The 19,271-nt window shown below is 39.4% G+C and overlaps 1 protein-coding gene across 11 annotated transcripts in view; it reads right to left on the bottom strand.

Annotated features, from left to right (window-relative positions):
- Positions 1 to 19,271, bottom strand: part of SGCD (sarcoglycan delta) — a 1,252,876-nt gene that overhangs the window by 479,565 nt on the left and 754,040 nt on the right. For all 11 annotated transcript variants that reach the window (XR_007516169.1, XM_049874193.1, XM_049874194.1 and 8 more), the window contains one exon: positions 3,193 to 3,381. Coding sequence is in view for 10 of the 11 variants with exons in the window: in XM_049874193.1 (XP_049730150.1) it covers positions 3,193 to 3,381 (189 nt within the window). In the remaining variant the exon portion in view is untranslated. The remainder of the gene's footprint in view (positions 1 to 3,192; positions 3,382 to 19,271) is intronic.

Below are 19,271 nucleotides of genomic sequence, written 5' to 3'. Positions count from 1 at the left end.
TATAATGTGATTGATGGGAAAATACGCTTTTAACTTTCAGGGCAAAACCAATTTTCTAACACTTCAGCTCTCTTCGATCAGAAGTATTACTGTTATAAAGCACCAATTATTCCTAGTAATTGTATTATTCTCACCTCAGCAAGTACTTGGTTTGGTAAAGCTTTAAGGACTTTTAGCTTTGGCAAATCAATTTAGTTAACTACAGGAAATCACCGATTTTGTATAGATTATTACATTAATGTCATACTGCTCCCCAAGCTCCATACACTCAGAGTGAATTGTCACTTGATGTACACTTACATATACTTGCACACAGGCTTCTCACTATTAAGCTTACCAGACAAAACACACTCTAGAAGCCATATTCGTATAATACCACAGTTATCAAAGTTTGAGTTCATAATCTCCAACCCGTCATCCCTAAAATGTTTCCAGGTTCTAAAAATTAAAATCATGCCAGACTAGGTAAAATTACAAAAAATAGCCCCAAGTAGTGGGCTAGGGAAACACATGAGTTCCAGCTAAGTTCTAGTGGGAAAGTAATAGATTCTGTCTGGATTTTGGGGGTCTATCACGTAACCACCTTGCTAGCCAGAAACTGGGAGTCTTATGTAACATCTTTCCTATCCCTTACCCCTACATTCCATCAGTTATTGAAACCAACCAAAAAACCCACTGCCGTTGAGTCGATTCCGACTCATAGCGACCCTATCGGACAGAGTAGAACTGCCTCATAGAGTTTCCAAGGAGCAACTGGTGGATTCGAACTGCTGACCTCTTGGTTAGCTGCCGTAACACTTAACCTAAGTCCTTTTAATTCCTTCTTTTAACGTTTGCTTCAATCTTTATTTTCCAGGCAATTGCCTTAACTTCAGTGTTGTCCTATTTAATGTTAAAATACAGAAGCTTTTCTACTTTACAGGTTTTTGAAGAACATCACAGAATGTGCAGATGAACGAATGGCAACTGTGGTTACTTGGGCTTCATACTTAAAGGACCAAGGGCACCATTTAGAGCTCTAGCCTGTGAAACAATGTTCTAGCCTCTACCTACCCCATTCTATCGCATCTTCCTCTTAAGCAAGCTCTGCAAACTCTAAGTCTGATCACTTCTCCTTCCCCTGCTTATTAAAGCTCTTCTCTGAATTCCACTTGCCTACGAAGAAAGTAAGCCCAAATTCAAAAAGTATTTACTGAGTCTGATTGAGAAACAGAAGCTAATGTGCTTCAATATTCTAGAATACACAGAACCCCATGAAAATCAAACATCATAGTCTTCCAAACTGGGGAAACTTGAACAGTTTTTTCCTCTCAAAACAGAAATACATAAAATTAAGGTAATTTTTATTAGTCAGTTGACAAACCACTGGCCAAATTGTCAAAAGGAAAGCAGGAGAAGAAGCAAATAATCCAAATAAGAAATGAGATGGGTGACATTACAACAGACCCAACTGAAATAAAATGGATCATAAGAGAATACTACGAAAAATTGTACTCTAACAAATTTGAAAACCTAGAGGAAATGGACTGATTTCTAGAAACACATTACATACCTAAACTAACACAAACTGAGGTAGAAAAACTGAACAGACCCATAACTAAAGAAGAAATTGAAGGGGTCATAAAAAAAAAAAAAAACCTCCAAACAAAAAAAAAATCCCTGGCCTGGACAACTTCACTGGAGAATTGTACCAAACACTCAGAGAGGAGCTCATATCAATTCTACTCAAAGTATTTCAGAGCAAAGAAAAGGAAGGAATACTCCTGAATTCATTCTATAAGGTCACCATAACCCTGATACCAAAGCCAAGCAAAGACACTGCAAAAAAAGAAAATTACAGACCAATATCCCTCATGAATACAGATGCAAAAATTCTCAACAAAACAACTATTATTAAAAAGTGAGCCATCCTGCTGCCTGCAACAGTATCTCTAAGCTTGGTTTATAGAGTTCTACTTAAGTCGAGCACCCGCAATGACTAGTCACCTACCAGGAACAATGAACGAAGGACACAGAGAAAAGATGCATCCCTTGCCCTTCTCAAAGTTCACTATGTCTGGGAAATCCATGTTAAAATTATTACCTAGAGTGATAAGAATAATAATCAATATATAAATGGCACTATAGGAGAATTGAGGAAGGATTTCATCAGGCAGAATAGCCAGAGCAAAGCAGCCCAGGCAGAAGGAACTGCCTGAATATGAGCATGGAAGTCTGACTATGCATACAGTGTCAGAGAAAAAAAATGGACTTCATTTTAACTCAGAAAATGCAAAACTCCACTATCGTATTTGGGATTTTCACATGAAAATCTCACTGTTGACTGTGTTATGGTCATATACCTGTATCAAATAGGACTTATTTTTATTGCCAACCTAATAACTTATTTTTGACACCAAAGCAAGAAAGAAACATATTCTCAGAGTAGCAGATTACTCTTTGTTATCCCCGTCTTTCGTAATACGTTCAATTATTGCTATTGGTAGGATAGGCTGGGAACCTCCAGGAAAAAATAACCTCAGAGCAACTCCAGAAGTCAATTGCCAGGGTTGTCTTTGCATCTGAACTTTAAGGTATAAAAATGTCCAGTCTCTGTAGCGACCTTGAAGCACCAATAGCAAGAAATTCTTCACAGAAGTATAAACACCAGTTCTTATACAACGTGTAAAATGTAAACCAAGCAATAGCAAAGAGAATTGCTCTCTTGAAAATTGAGGAAGCTCTCAGTTAACTATAGGGATGGCTACCAGGTATAAACAGACAGTTAAAATTCTTAGATAATCCCCACAGTCTCATTTTACACAAATGTTTCAAACCCCTACCTCACAAAACCTTTCCCAGTCATTACTAAAATTTAGACAAACTTCATGTTTTGAATTGATCCTATATTTCTTCCTGCATTATTGACTCAAAGTGCTGCTAAGCTGTAGAATACCAAAGTGTAGTTATCAACGTGGAGGGAAAACAGACCAGAGGTCCCAAAGTGGGAAATGCCTCTAAATTGGATTGCCAGGTGCTGAAGAACTGAGATTAGATAGAAGGCGGTCCCCACATTTAATCAGAACAGAGAGGCTTTTTAACCGAAATGCCAGGTTGAATCCCACTCCCATCACTTTTTGACATTCCTTCCTCATGCCCCCTTTCCCCAGAGCTCACAACGAGAGCTGAAGACTCCTCTGTGTTGTTACTTACAATTGTGAAGTTCATGACTTTGAGAATCCAGATGGTCATGGCCAAGTTCACCAGTATTAAAATCATCAGGAGTAGAACAAAGAAGTACAGGCATCTCTTCCGCCAGCCGTAAATCCCCACTTTGTATACCTGTGGCCCCTCGGAGCCGGACATGGTGCTCCGGTGGTGTGTGTACTGTTCCTGAGGCATCTGAAATAAACGAGGCGAGAGAGAGAAGCACTCACATTAAACTGCTGAGAGAAAAAGAAAAAATCAACTGATGAAGAGATATGGCTGGCTGCTGTCTGTACGTTTCCACCCTCCTGATAACTCAAAAATCTGTTTCCTCTGGACAAAAGTGGTTCCGATGGAGGCTTGCTTTAGCCCTCTCATTTTATGCAGCCATCGCTCATGATAGATATTGATGCATCCACATACACACATATAAATGGGAGGACAGGGACTCCCAGGAAGCCATTTTCCAAACGATTCTCAGAATTCCAACATCCTTGGGAGAGAGACACTCAACAAAACCTATCAAAGGCCTGAGGGTGAAATTTGGAGTTGGTCTGGGGAAAGAAATTAACCCCAGCCAGAAGCTCATTTGGAGGGGTAGGGTAATACAGTTCATACAAGTTATTGAGGAGGTTAAAAACAAAATCTCTAATTCAGTCATTCTGTATTTTCAGACAGGTAGTGCCAAAAAGAAACAGTTTCGACTTTCTATTTCAGAGTTAAAAGGGTCCCTGGTGGACACATGGCTTGAGCCTCAATTGACTCAGAATCTTCAACAGGAGAGGGCCTGTGCTTAAATGACTCCCTTGGCAGAGACCTTACTACCCTAAGGTAGCCCTTGTGAGTGTCAGAATATTCTAAATACTATCAATCATCTCATTTATTTAAGAAACTTAAAGGAGAGTCCAAGTCAAGTGAGAAGTGAGCATGCGTTCCAGAAGCTTACAAGTTAACGGGAGGGATGGCCTAGCTAAACACTGATTACAGGAGAGTGACGTAAGTTAGAAAAATATTTTTCAATCTTAATATACCCATCCCCTTTAAAATACGAAAACTTTTCCAAGGCCCCAATGTTGACGCAAAGTATTTTTATACTGGCATTACCAATTAGGTACCAATACAAACCTAGGCAAACTGATCATTTCTACAAAATTCTAAAACCAAAACAAATTTTAAACTTAACTAAAAGCAAAGCTACAAGGCTCATATCATCCAAAATGGAATATACAGAATGCTACAAAAGATGATGATTTGCTAAAACTAAACTGCAAGAAGATGGTTTCAAGTGCTTTGGTATAGGGTCATCTGAACGCACACTCTGCCACATCATGTGACAACATGGTCTGCTACTGCTTTTCCTTATTTAGACTACTGCACAACCTTAATTTTAGGATTTTTATTTCATTTGGCCTTCATGTAAACATACTGAATTCTGTACAAATAAGGCCTGCCTTATTTTCTTCTTCGTTGTTGTTAGGTGCTGTTGAGTCGATTCCTGACTCATAGTGGCCCCATGCACAATGGGATCAGACCATGGTGATCCATAAGGTTTTCACTGGCTGATTTCTCAGAAGATCGCCAGGTCTTTCTTCCTGGTTTGGCTTAGTTTAGAAGCTCCACTAAAACCTCTTCAGTGTCAGGGCACATGCAAATCTCCACTGACAGATAGGTGGTGATTGTGTATGAGGGGCAATGGCTAGGAATCAAACTCGGGTCTTCTGCGTGGAAGGCGAGAATTCTACCACCAAACCAATACTCCCCATTTTCTTCTTAGTCAATAACAATTAAAGTAGTAATATGTAGTACCAAAGTAACCAAAATGACAAGCCTAAATTTGGGCCCCAAAGTCACTGCTAGGCTGTTATAACAGAAATACTACAAGTGGTTGGCTTCAACAGACAGAAATTTATTTTCTCACAGTTTAGGAAGCTAGAAGTCTAAATATAGAGTGCTGGTTCTAGCAGATGGCTTTCTCTCTCTGTCAGTTCTGGAGGAAGGCCTTTGTCTCTTCAGCTTCTACTTCCTGGTTCCTCAGAGATCTCCATGTGCCATGGTATCTGTCTTACCCCATCTCTCTTCTGTTCACTTATTTAATCTCTTTTATACCTCAAAAGGGATTGACTCAAGATACACCCTATACTGATCTTGCCTCATTAGCACAACAAAGACAATCCATTCCCAAACAGGATCATAACCACAGGCACAGAGGTTACAATTCACAACATGTATTTTGGGGGACATAATTCAATCCATAACAATCATATTCTTGGTTATTAGGTCATCTTCCAAATGGTTCAGAATATACTTATTTTATAGCTTTTAGATAATCATCAAAATACACACATAAAAGCTAAAAATCCCCTAGAGAACTCGTTGTTGTTATGAATCAGTTGGATTATATCTGGAAAACAGAGTGAATTCTTTCTTATGCTCATCTACAATGTTCCACAAAGGTCTGCACTGCACGGTGCCTGGCTCATCCTGAACACTACCCTAGCACCAAAATCAGTACCTAATATGGTTGTGTGCTTGCTTAAATATGTGTGTGTGGAGTCAATGAGTAAAAAGGAAAAAAAAAAAAAAAAAGCATAAATGATGGAGGAATGAACGATTTCCCATCCACTACTAGCTCTGTTGCTGTCTGGAGACGTTATGAAAGCCCAAGCCAAATCCCATGAGAAAATCCTTATTTAGATCCTTTCAAATTTCCACTTCAAGCTCCAAAAGCATTTGGTTCCCAGTCAAGCAGTGAGCTTTGTGCTTATTATTACTCAGCTCTTTACATTTCTTCTGTAGATAAAGAATGTGTTCTAAGATTTGTCACTCATTGGCCATCTTATATACCAAAATCCATTAGAAGGGAAGTGACTTTTTTACAGGCCTAGAGAAAATTCAGCCTTTATTTTCCATTAAACTCTATTTTGTGATTTTAAAGAAGTGGTCACAGAATTTTAGAATTCATTCTTCAAAGTCCTTTGATTCTAATCAACTGAATTTATGAATGAGCTGATCTAAGACTAAAGAAGTCAATCCACTTGCCGATGGCTAGAGGGTTTGTGGTAGGATAAGGAGAAGTACTCTAGTCTTCTGACTCTTTTAGGAACAGTGAATGGTAAGAAACTGCACAAATGAGTGTATAAAAGCTAGTGATAGGTCCACCATATCAATTGCCTTTTCTCTTACAATTGTTCTAACCAATGGGATCTTCATTACATGTTCAATAAATATTTATAAGACAGTAGGGAAATTGATATCACACTTGTAATTTTTTTCATACACCTTGTTAGAATTTGACAAAATATAGTAATTACCTAGACTAGGGTTCCTCAATCAGAATCACCTGGGGAACAAAGTCATCAAAGGAGACAGGAACCAGGCATCTTCATTTTGAAAAGCTTCCCATCTGGGAATCCTAATATGCAGTCAGGGTTATATACCACTGGTCTGGAAGAATGTTACTCAACTCTGAGTCAGAACCCAAGAGAAACTTTAAACAAATACAAATTTGGACTTCCATTCCAAAGAATGGAATTAGAATCTGGGTCTCTGGGTAATATATTGTCAAAATATACCCCAAGTGATTCCAAACATTTGGGACAAATTATCGAAAAGAATGGTTTTCTTTTTTTTTCCATAGTATAACCATACCCATTGTCATCCAGTCAATTCTGACTCACAGCAAACCTATAAGACAGAGTAGAGCTGCCCCCTAGGGTTTCCAAGGCTGTAATCTTTCCGGGAGCAGATGTCTCATTTTCCTCCCACAGAGCAGCTAGTGGGTTTGAACGGCCAATCTTTCCATTAGCAGCAGACTGGTTAACCACTGAGCTATCAGAGCTCCTTCAGTATAACTGTATTAAAATAAAAGTCTTGAAAGAAACTCTAGCACACAAAACAGGAAGGGGAAAAAAAAAAAAGCAGAACTCTGCTTAAGCAGGAAGGAAGGCTGGACGACCCCTGAGGAACCTCTGCTGAAACCGTGGGCTCCTCAGAACTGCTGAGTTTATCTAACAGCCTTATTGTATAACTGAAGAGCCTGAGGCCAGGAAAGGGAATAAACTCCCTTCAAATCACACAGTGAATTAGAAGCCTAGTGGGATTAGAACTCAGACCCTCTGTTACACTGTTTCGTGGTCATATCTGTATTTCACGAGGCCCTTGGATTTCCATTAACCCCCCTGCCACTTTAATTTGTTCCATGAATCAAATGCTCCAGTCTCCCACGCTGTAATAAAAGTGAAATAAGAAATAGGGAGTGGAGTGAGCCATTTTGTACAAACGATTGCAACAGGAGGCCTTTACTAGCCAAACATAAGGTAAGTGCATACATATGTTATCAATAATCCTGCATTGGAGGAAATATTTTAGATATGCTATAATTTTCCAAGTCAAAAGTTAGAACACGTTGAAATGATAAAAACATAAGAGTAGAGGCAATGCCTAATCTGTGATTCTTCTTGTTCCTTCCCAAAAGAAATTTACTGTCGAGGGGATGTTGTTGAAGCTGCAGGGTCTTCTCTTGCACAGGCCCCTCCAACGCCCTGGAAGAAGTCCTGGGAATGTATGCATGAGGTAAGACGTTTTTGTCAAGTTGAAACAAAATGTGTTAACTGAAACTAGCTAAAAGACTGTCTTTTACTACTCTGACTTCCTTTCAGGTCGAGTGGCTTTGGAGGATTTATGTGTATTTTTGAAGGCTAGCTAAAAGGACCTTAAGTTGAGTGTTCACATAGTTTGAGTATAAATTGGGATACATGTATGTGGTTTGCAGCCACTTTCATGTCTGTTGTCAGTTGCTGTCAAGTAGGTTCTGACTTACGGTGACCTTATGTACCACAGAAAAAAATGTCATCTAGTCCTGCCCTATCTTCATGATCCTCGTATGCTCAAGTCTATTGTTATGTACACTGTATTTTGAACGCCTTCCAACCTAGAGGGCTCATCTTGCAGTACTATAGCGGACAATATTCTTTTGGAAAATCCATCGTAATTTCACTGGCTAATTTTCAGAAGTAGGTTGCCAGGCCTTTCTTCCTAAGTCTGCTTAGCATGGAAGATCTGCTGAAACTTGTTCATCGTGGGTGATCCTACCAGTGTTTGAAATAATCAATGGCATAGCTTCCAGTATCACAGCAATACTCAAGCAACCTCAGTACAACAAACTGACAGACAGGCGGTGGTACGTTCATGTAGATGTACTCTATTGCTAGCTCTCCTGGTGGAGAAATGACTTCCAGGAATACTCTTTCCACCCATGGTGCCATCTCACCAAGAGTGGTGACACAAATGTACAAAGCCAAAGGTCACACTCAACGTGGACAGTCTTGGCCAACTCCAGAAATAAGTGCAGAGGGTAGGAACTAACAACTAGTCTACGAACATTTTTTTCCCCTATCATCGTTATGTGTAAAATTTCAAGTGTAGGTAGGATTCAATTCTCATTGACACCTAGTCAAAACAGAAATTCTCTCCTGTCAAGAATATACTCAGTTCAGCATATAAATTATAAATGCTCCATGTATCTTTTATTTTTTATAGAATCACAGAAAATAGAATTAATCAGAATCCTTGCCTTTGTAGGGCATGTACACCATGTATGTCTACATGTAAAGTTACATGCTTTGTGCATCTAACCATCAATAATCAAAACTAAGTTCCTTCAAAATTGCCATAGGAAAAACAGTGATATTTCTAATGTCTACACAGAAAGTGACAGTATAAAATATCTGTCATATGAATAGGCCATAGAAGAGCATGCAACGGAAGAGAATATAATGTAGAAAAAAGTATGTCAGACAATTAATTGTTTACAAGGCTAATTTTTCTAGGTTTTGTGATGTCACATTCTTAAAATTAATAATTTGTTTAATTTATCTTCTCATTTTAAATAAACATGTTTTTAACTTAAGTTTATATTCCTTTTTTTTTTTCCTTAAAACAGCCCTCCTGGTTCTTTGTTTCAGACCTCACAACACCTGGATCCTCCTCTGACCCTTTCCTTAAAGGACCCTAGGCATACACCAAGACCTCCATGGTACAACACCACCACAGATATTACTGCCAAGCTGAACTCAGTGGACAGTACAATCATCTATGTTGCACAGGGGTGGTTTGTAGACTAGAATGCATAAAAACCATTCTGGAAACCTGAGTAAAATACAAATCCCTAAGCCTCCCACCAGCCAAAAATCTGTTGCCATCAAGTCGATTCTGACTCATAGTGACCCTATAAGACAAAGTAGAACTGCCCTATAGAGTTTCCAAGGAGCACCTGCTGACCTTTTGGTTAGCAGCCATAGCTCTTAACCACTAAGCCACTAGGGTTCTCTAAGCCTCAGACCAAGAGATTCTAACTCAGTCAGTCAGGGTGCATCCTAGGAATCTGTATTTTCAACAAGTACCAAAAATGATTCTGAAATTAGTGGCACAGAGGTTGTATTTCAAACACACTAACTTAGACCCAACATAGGCATGTATCCCAGGCCCTTCTTTGCCTCTACTTGTATTATTTCCCTCACCTGGATCACCCATCTTTCATCCATCTCTCTAAATATATACTTTTCCATCCTTCATATTTTGGCTTCATTCCTTCTCTAGAAATTTCATTTCCATTTCCCTTTCTTCAATAATAAATTTAATGTTATGGTCTTCATAGCCTTCAGTATCTTGGCCTTTAAATGCGCACACATCTTGCCTGACAGGAAAAAAAAATCTCAGTTTACTTTTACTGACTTCTCTACTTGTCGCCCTATTTTGCTCTTGCTTATGCCCTATGCTTCCAGTTCCAGCCCTAGAAATCTCATGTTCTCAGTAGTCCACTGAAACGGCCCATTCAAAAGTCACCAGTGATGTTCCTGATCGAAACTTCAAGGCGTTTTTCTTAATGTCCATTTTACTTGGACCCCCTGAAGCTTTCAGCAATATCGACTTCCCCACCCATGTGGAAATTTTGTCCTTCTTTGGCATTCACGACGTTGCGGGCGGATGGCTCCTTTCCTACATTTTTAATCACCGTTTGTCTTTCCAAGCTCGCCTTTCGGCTTCTTTCTTCCAAGTTCATGTTACGAATTTTTTCTCTTTCAGCTCAGAGACAACGTTCAGTGTCATGTTTTCATTTTGTACATCCAGGGGTATGAAACTCACCACTTCAAATGCAATTTCCATCTCAAATTGAACCTATTGAAATATCTTTAATCCATCTACTCACTCATCTAATAATTACCAAGCATTCATCAAATGCTATAGACCACAGTAGGTTCTCAAGACACCACAAGTAACAAGAGTTACCAAGCCCCTGTCTTTATAAAGTTCACAGTCTGGGTGGTGAGGGACAGCAGACAGTACATGGATAAAAAACCAAATGAATTGTGTTAAATGCCTAGACCTAAATATATCTGGTGATACTCAAAGAGCATCTCAGGATAGGAGGTACTTTAAACAGAAGGACCAAGAGAGAACTCTTGGAGGATGTTACATTTAAGTGGAAACATGAAGGATAAGAAGATAACATCTAGGCAAAGGCTGGGATAAAAATGTGTCTCAGAAAGAGGGAAGAAGGCAAAAGGCCCCAACGTGCACAAAGTCAGTGTAAGTGGCTTACAGTAAGTGAGGTGCACATTGGCATGAGATGAGGTTGGAAAGGTGGCTAGAGTCAGACAATGCTGGGCATTGGAGACCATAATAAGAAGGTTAGACATTATTGAAAATGTAGTGAAAACCATGGCAAAATTTGAAAAAAGAAGTGATAACCTGATTTCTAATTTAGGAAAATGCACAGTAGTGCCTAGATCACAATAGGTGTTGAAGAAATATTTATTGTCTGACGATGTTTGCCAACATTTTTTTCCCCTGCCTCTGTAACAATCATGCCTTCAAAACACTCCCAATAATTGAATAATTCAGCAAAATTATTGTCAACCAGTATAGCATGCCCAATAGGAGTCTTATTTGCATCTCAGTATTACAGACAGCATGTGAATCTTAAAAAGGAGTCCTTCTATCCAAAAATATCCTTTGCTTGAGAATCATGAGAGTAGTACTTCCTATCAGTCTTTAAGAATTTCTTTGTTGTTGTATAGCATTTTTAAACGGTGGCATATGCCATCTCTCTGAATATATCTTGAGCTGGGCTAAGTATTTAAAAGTTCTTTGAACTCTAGTAACACCTAAGGGATGGTAAATATATAATAGCACGTATTTGTTCAATTAATGACTGAATAGAAATCAAGCAAATACTAATTAGAAAAGCATATCCTTCAGCAACAAGAGCTGTAAGACTGGAAGAATGAAAATTTGCACAACTTGCCTCCCTTTCCAAAAGCACATGCAATTAACCTATACTAAGTGGTGCAATGGTGGCACAGTGGTTAAGAGCTCGATGGCTAACCAAAAAGTCAGCAGTTCGAATCCACCAGCCACTCCTTGGAAACCCCACGGGGCAGTTCTACTCTGTCCTATAGGGTAGTTATGAGTTGGAACAGACTCAATGACAACAGGTTTGGTTGGTTTTAAGTGGTGCAATGGTTAAACACTCAGCTACTAACCCAAAGGTCAGCAGTTTGAACCCACCAGTAGCTCTGCAGGGAAAATAAAACCTGGTGAGCTTCTGTCACAAAGATTACAGCCTATGAAGCCCTGTGGGACAGTTCTGTTCTGTCACATAGGGTCACTATGAGTCAGAAATCAACTAATGACACCTAACACCAACAACAAGAGGCTTAAGACCAAAGCTTACTGTACTCCTTCAAGACGTTATTTTCAGTGTTCACCTGTTTATAAACAAATACTGTTGACTTAAGGATAGTCTGTTTCTCATTTACAAAATGCAACAGATTATGTATCCCCGAGAATAAGTGAAGTAAAATTTGCAGTTGCTTTTTTTGTCCTTAGATAAGGTGGAAGTACCAATAGTCAAGGCAATGTCACAATTTAATAACCACCCATAATCACAGGCTAATTAAATAGTTGCCAAATATAACCAATGAAGAATCTCCAAAGAAGGTCATTCTGGATGAGCACATTACTGATACCCGGTTTTGTAACTGCATGGTCTCATACATTCAAATGTTCATGCCTGCGATCACAACACATTCCAGAATCAAGGCCTGGTACTAATATTTGTAACAATCTCAAGGAGGGGATCTATTTTTGTGACTTGAACTTGCGAGAAACCTCCTCTCAAGCTGTGTGGCCCTGTTTGATTTCCGCAAGTGCAGTCACAACCAACACCAAAGTGACTTTCTGCTGCCCATACTGTTTCTATCGGTCTCCAAAAAGCCGAACATCAGTCATAGGAGCCCTCTACTATACAAATGCCATGTTCACTATGACACTGTCACAAGGATACCCGAGCCAGGCCCATAGCTGTTGCTGCCAATAATTACAGAAGCTGTGTTCCATGTCCAGCTTAAGGTTCAGCTACACTGAGCTTCAAAGGGATGAATTGCCACTTCTTGCAGCCAAGCCTTTGTCGTCCTAACAGAGTAACTGGCCTGACCATGATCAAGCAGTCATCAATTTTATATCCTGTTGATGTTCCTTACTAAATCTGGTAACAAACAGCTATTATGAAGGTAATCTTGTATTGCCCCTCTTCCTCTATATTATCAATAGATATAAGGCCTTAGGGCAGAAACACATATACAGTTGGCATATTGAGGTTGAGAATATATTCTAGTTTAATACTATTTGCTAGAAGCTATCGCTTGCCTTCTGATTTCAGTGTTTTTTTGTTTCTTCTTCAGAAAAAAAAAAAAAAATGCTTTTCTTGTTTTTTTCTTTTTTTCCTTCAAGTAAGAGAGGTATCTGGAACAAAGTTACGGTATCTGCATTATCAATCTGCTGTGCAAGAGTGCATTATGTTTCCAGAGATGACTTAAGAAAAAAACAAAAAAAAACAGTAAACTTTCTAAACACACATCAATTCCATCAAGTTCCCTGATAATTTTTCTTTTTTGGCCTGTTAAATTTTATGGGCCGGGATCAGTTCTACCAATAAGGTAGAATTTCTTGAGAACAAGGAGACGTTGGCAGGCATCTTACTAATGTTTGCTTGACTTCATAATATTTTGTTCTGTAAAGGAATTTATGGGAGTGCTGATGAGTACAGGTCTCTGTCCTCAATCGTTACAAGCTGTGGAAGAAAGAAACATGGGGAAAATACAGACCTGGAGACCTGGTCTTCAAAGAAATCCCCAATCCCAATCTATTTCTCCGACAGTAAAAAAAAAAAAATTTTTTTTGACTACCTATTAAGTGTCAGGAACCACACAGTAGGTCCTGGATATTTAAACAGGTCTTCAATTTTTTTTTTTTTTTTCAGAAGGATGAAAGTAAACATATCCCTGCTCTCATGAAGTTTATTTTAATGGAAGAGAGCGATAATAAGGAACAAAACCTGTAAGACTAGCATTAAGTGACAGAAAAAAAACAAAAAAAACCAAGAGGGTTCCATGATAGAGTATACAAAAGAAGACCATTCTGACAAGGCAACAGGTAAGGTGCGATGTGAAGGTAGAGCAAGCTTTCCAGGCAGAGGGCAGAGCAAGCATTCAGGCCTGGAAAGCATGTGCAAGTGAAGTAGGATGGCCAGCACGGCTGGAACAGAATCAGCTCGGAGAAGAGGAGGGGGAGGAACCAGATCTTACAGGGCCTCGTAGGTTATGGTAAGGAGTAGGGAATAAACACAAGCAGACTAATAACTATATCTTATGAGGAATAAAATATGTACTATAAATGAAATAAAGTAGGTTTAAAAAATGTTACTGAGATAAAGTATACATAACATAAAATTTGCCATTTTAACCATTTTTAGATGTAGATTTCAGTGACACTAATTGCACTCACAGTGTTGTGTGATATCATCACTATCCATTTTCAAAAGTTTTTGTTCACCCCAAACAGAAACTTAGTGCCTATTAAGCCCTATCTCCCCATTCTCTCCTCCCTCCAGACTCTGGTAACCACTAATCTACTTTGGTCTCTATGCATTTGCCCATTTTAGATATTTCATGTAAGTGGAATTATACAATATTTGTCCCTTTGTGTCTTATTTCACTCATCATGCAGCAGGTATCTGAATTTCATCTCTCTTTATAGATGAGTAATATTCCACTGTATGTATGTACCACATTTTTTTATCCGTTCATCTGTGGCTGGACACTTGGATTGTTTCTACCTTTTAGCTACCGTGAGTAATGCTTCAATGAACATTGGTGTACACGTATGAAGTAGGGTTTTTTGATGATGTTGCTGCATATTAAGGGTTTCTAGTAAAAGTCACGTAAATTTAAAAGTGAACCTGAATGTACATAACAGTATATGACTGTAACCAGGAAATAATACAAAAAAAACAAACACTGAACCTGCTGCCATGGAGTCAATTTCAACTCATTGAGACCAAATAGGACAGCAAAACCGCCCCATAAGGTTTCCAAGGAATGACTGTTGAATTCGAACTGCTGACCTTTTGGTTAGCAGCCAAGCTGTTAACCACTGTGCCACCAGGGCTCCAGTAATATAAACAGCAGGCATAAACTGGACTTCCTTCACAGGTTCAGTACAGACTCTAGAGGTTGTGGTGGGATCTGATTCCTTTTGGATTATCTTGGCACACAGTCTTCCATTAACCGCACTCATTTTGTGGTCTCTGATTTAAAACTATCTGCTTTTAAGGGTTATTTTCATCCAGCCATCCGTAGAAGGCATTAGCCTTGGATTGCTAATGTCTGGCACAATTTAGGTAATTATAATGAACTCACTGCTTTTGGTTTTGATATAGCAACCAATATTTTTTTTTTCTTGTAAAGTCAATGAAGAAAAGTAAATGTCTGTTTATGTGAAATAGCCCAAGGATGGCATCTTCTAATTAAACAAGTCCTTAGATTAACTTAAAGTCAAATATTCCATATTTTAGTTTTCTAAGAATTGGAATATATGTTTAACAATTTCTTACTGAAAAAATTAGACAAACACATGTATTCAAAAGAACCAAACAATATACAAAATCAAAAAACCCACTGCCGTCGAGGCGATTCTGACTCATAATATATAGTAAGAAAATCTCTTCTCTCATTTTCTGCCTTCCTCCCTTGAGGGAACGTCTCTCTAATCCTTATATAAATGTTCAATACATATACAGGCTTTATTCAATATATATGGTCAATGGTTTAGATTTTTCTTTTTTTTTTCACCCACAGGAGTATATTTTACACACTGTCCTAAATCTAACTTTGTGTCCACTTAATAGCATAGCTTAGAGATTCTATCGTAAAAACACAGAGAAATCTACTTCAATCTTTTAGGCGCTGCACAGTTTTAAATTGTATGGGCGCACAATATTTAACGCGCTTCTTGGTGATAAGCACTGAGATTGTTTCTGGTAATTTTCCGTTGAAGAGCCCTGGTGGTGCAGTGGTTAAGGGCTTGGCAGCTAACCAAAAGTTTGGGGATCTGAACCCACTAGCCACTCCGCAAGAGAAAGATGGGGCAATCTGCTTCTGTAAAGATTATAGTCTTGGAAACCCTATGGGGCAGTTCTACTCTGTCCTGTAAGGTTGCTCACTATGAGTCAGAAGCAACTTGATGGCAAGGGGCAATGGGTAATTTCCTGTTGCCAATGATTACTTAAACAAATAAATGCTTACTAGGTACTACCACGTGCTGGCTGCACTAGGCATACTGCAATGAAAAGACAAATTTCCTGCCTCATGAACCTTATATCCTAGTGCAGGAAACAATAGACAAAAGGACAAATAAACACAAAACGTTTTTGGTTTTTTTCCAAGTAGGAATAAGCCTTATGAACAAGAAAAATAAAGCCAGGGAAGGGGACAATGGCTGGGGAGCTAGAGTTTATAGGCTAGTCAGGGAAAGTCTCTGTAGTGCAGAGAAAAAGGCATGAATGAGCAACACAGTAAAGCATGAAGGTATCTGAGGAAAGTATTCTTCTTAGAGGGTACAATACCAGCATGTGCAAAGGTCCTGAGACAGAGGCTCACTTGGCATGTTTCAAGAAAACCAGTGTGGCTAGATCAGAGTGAACAAGGCAGGGCATTTGGAAATAAGTTTGGAAGTAAGCAGAAGCAGGAGTATGAGAGTCTTATAGTTGTTGTTGTTAGGTGCCGTCTAATCGATTCCAACTCATGACGACCCCATGTGCGTAGAGTAGAATTGCACACCATAGGGTTTTCAAGGCTGTGACCTTTTAGAAGCAGATGGCCAGGCCTTACTTCAGAGGTGCCTCTGGGTGGGTTTGAGCCATCAACCTTTCAGTTAGTAGCCCAGCACTTAACCATTTGTACCAACCAGGGACTCCTTACAGCCTTATAAGCTACCTTAAAAACCTACTTGTACCAGGAAACCAGTGGGGGCCTGAGGCACGAGATTGAGATGATCCATCATTTCAGGATCAGTCCAGTTCCCATAGAGAATAGACTGGGGGAGAGAGAAGGAGAATGAAAGCAGGGAAACCAGTCCTGGAACTGCTGTACTCATCCAAAGAGAGGCGACTAGCCCAGACTAGGGTAGAAGTGGGTGAGAAAATGGAAGGTGGTTGTGTTTCGAATCCATTTGGAAAGTCTAGCTAACAGGATTCGCTGCTTATATGGGGTGAGAGAAAAGGACAGGAGTGGAGGACAAGGCCAAGGTTTCTGGCATAAACAGCTAGGCAAATTAAGATGGTAAATGCGTGGGGAAGCGTAGGCCAACAGTGTGCAGAGAAGGACAGAAAGTTCTGTTTAGTTACTTTGATTTTGAAATGCATACGAGATTCTAAGGGGGTGGTGTCACAAAGGTCCTCAGAAATGAGTCTGGAATTCAAGGGAAAGGCTGGAGCTAGAGATGTAAATGTTTTTAAGTCTTCAGAATATGAGGGTTATTTAAAGCCAAGAGAACGGGGCATATGTGTGTCATACACTTGCAAATACATCTCTCAGATAAGTCCCGAGAACCAAATCGCTAGGTCAAGGTATGTGTAGATTTTGTTTTATATATATATTGTTAAAGTGCTGTATCAAAGTGCAATATGCCTTGTATTTGGACTGAAAATATTTATATCTGATGAATGAGAACGTATTTCAGTGTCACTATGAACCTCAGGTCTTACTGTCTGAAATTGCAGATGTGTGAGGTCCCAACTGAGGTTGTTTTAGACAGAAGTTTATTTGTGAAACACATACATAATTATACTAGGCGTTCTCACATATGTGAGCACATACATTCTTTGCAACACTCTGGGGGATCGATATTATTAAAACTATATTATAAAGGAAGGAACTGAGGTTTCAAGGAATGAAGAAATGCTCTCAAGGTCCCTTAACTAATAAGGCAATCAAGGCCTAGACTCAAATTCAGGGCTGATTTTTTTTCCATTACACAGAGAATGAGGCAAAGACTTGGGGTCCCCCAAATGTGTTGTGCTGTATTTAAAATTACCACACAGGTGTATTTAGTATAGGATGCACTTAAAACTGCAGAAACACTGGTACCACCTGACAAACATGTATCTGCTTTCAAGTCCTCCCATGGCACTGCTCTAGGCATCTGGGTTACATCAATGAGCAAAAGCAAGATCCCTAGCTTCGTGGCAGCAGCGGGACATGGCAGCAGTGGTTAGGAAAGGGACACACAACAATGTGAAACCAAGGAATGCTCTACTGATGTCAGAAGGTGATGAGTGCTACACGGAAAACAGAAAAGAAAAAAAAAAAGGATAGCAAAAGCGGGGTCAGAAATGTTGGAGGGCAAGGAGAGAAGCATGTTCAATTTTGCAAAGCTTGGGTAGGGTTGACATCACCAGAAAGTGATATTTGAGCAAAGACTTGATGGAATCTCAAAAGTTGTTGAGGTTTTAGCTCTTTATAATATTCACAAAACCAAACCAAACCAAACCTGCTGCCATCGAGTCGATTCCGACTCAGAGAGACAGATGATTCAAAATCTGGTCCTTGACGTTACAAGTTGAGGACCAGACAGGGATGTATAAACTGAATAGCATTGAATGAAAAGAACAATTTCACATGCCTGACCACAGATTTAATAGTGTTGTTTCATGCACATCTCCCCCACAGTGGCCACTGGTCATGTCTCTGGCTAGCTTTTTTGATCAGGGCAGCTGATGGTTTTCAGCAAACCCACCACCCTGTATTGTACAAGGCCAGAGCTTTTTAAATTCCCATGGGTGATCCTGGCCAGAACCAGATAACGACAACCACAGCAGAGATACCACGGCTCTTCTGTGAAATGGGGCCCAAGCTTTGTGACAAAACGATAATGAACATGACTCAGACACTTAAGATCAGGGAATTAGACACAAAGCTTGAGGGAACGTGGACAACATAAAGTCCAAGCCCTTGCTTAACAGATGAGAAAACCTAGCTCAGGGAGGTGAAAAGGGAATCAAGGCCACAGTGTAAGTGACAAAACTAGTCTGATAACCTGAAAACCAGTATATTTCCCACAAATTCCAGGCTTCAGTCTTTTCATCTTGAACTCTATTTCATATAGTTCCATCAAGCCCTATACACATGCTCTTTGAACAACACCCAAAGGCAAGTGACAACAAAACCTTCAGTTTCCGAACATAAAGAAAGCATACAAAAATAATGGCATACACTTGCAAAATGGTTTTGTGTGTGTGTGTGTGTGTGCGTGTTAGTTGTTGGGTTGGCTCTGACTCGTAGCAACCTTATGTATAACAGAACAAAACATCACCGGATCCGATGCCACCCTCACAATTGTTGGTATGTTTGAGCCCATTGTTGTAACTGTTCTGCCAATCCATCTCACTTTGTGCTAAGCACTATTCTGAATACTTCACTTAACTTATTTAATCCTTATGGTTATAGGGTCGTGAGGTAGGTACTATTATTATCCCTCTTTTACAGCTGAGCCAACTAAGACATAGAGTCACCCAGGTTGTTAAAGTCATAGGGAGAATGTGAACCAAGGGTTGTCAGGCTGCTAAATCAGTTATTTTAAGTGTGAAATGCCTCCAGATACATATGGATACTTGGAGAGAACAGCATGGTTACTAATTAAAAGCATTGTAATTGTTGTAGCCAGAATTTCACAACATGGGTATTAAT

This window comes from Elephas maximus, chromosome 2, assembly GCF_024166365.1.
Source record: "Elephas maximus indicus isolate mEleMax1 chromosome 2, mEleMax1 primary haplotype, whole genome shotgun sequence".
NCBI classification, from domain to species: domain Eukaryota; kingdom Metazoa; phylum Chordata; class Mammalia; order Proboscidea; family Elephantidae; genus Elephas; species Elephas maximus.
Note: the sequence above shows the minus strand (reverse complement) of the source record. Positions and strands in the feature narration are given on the sequence as shown.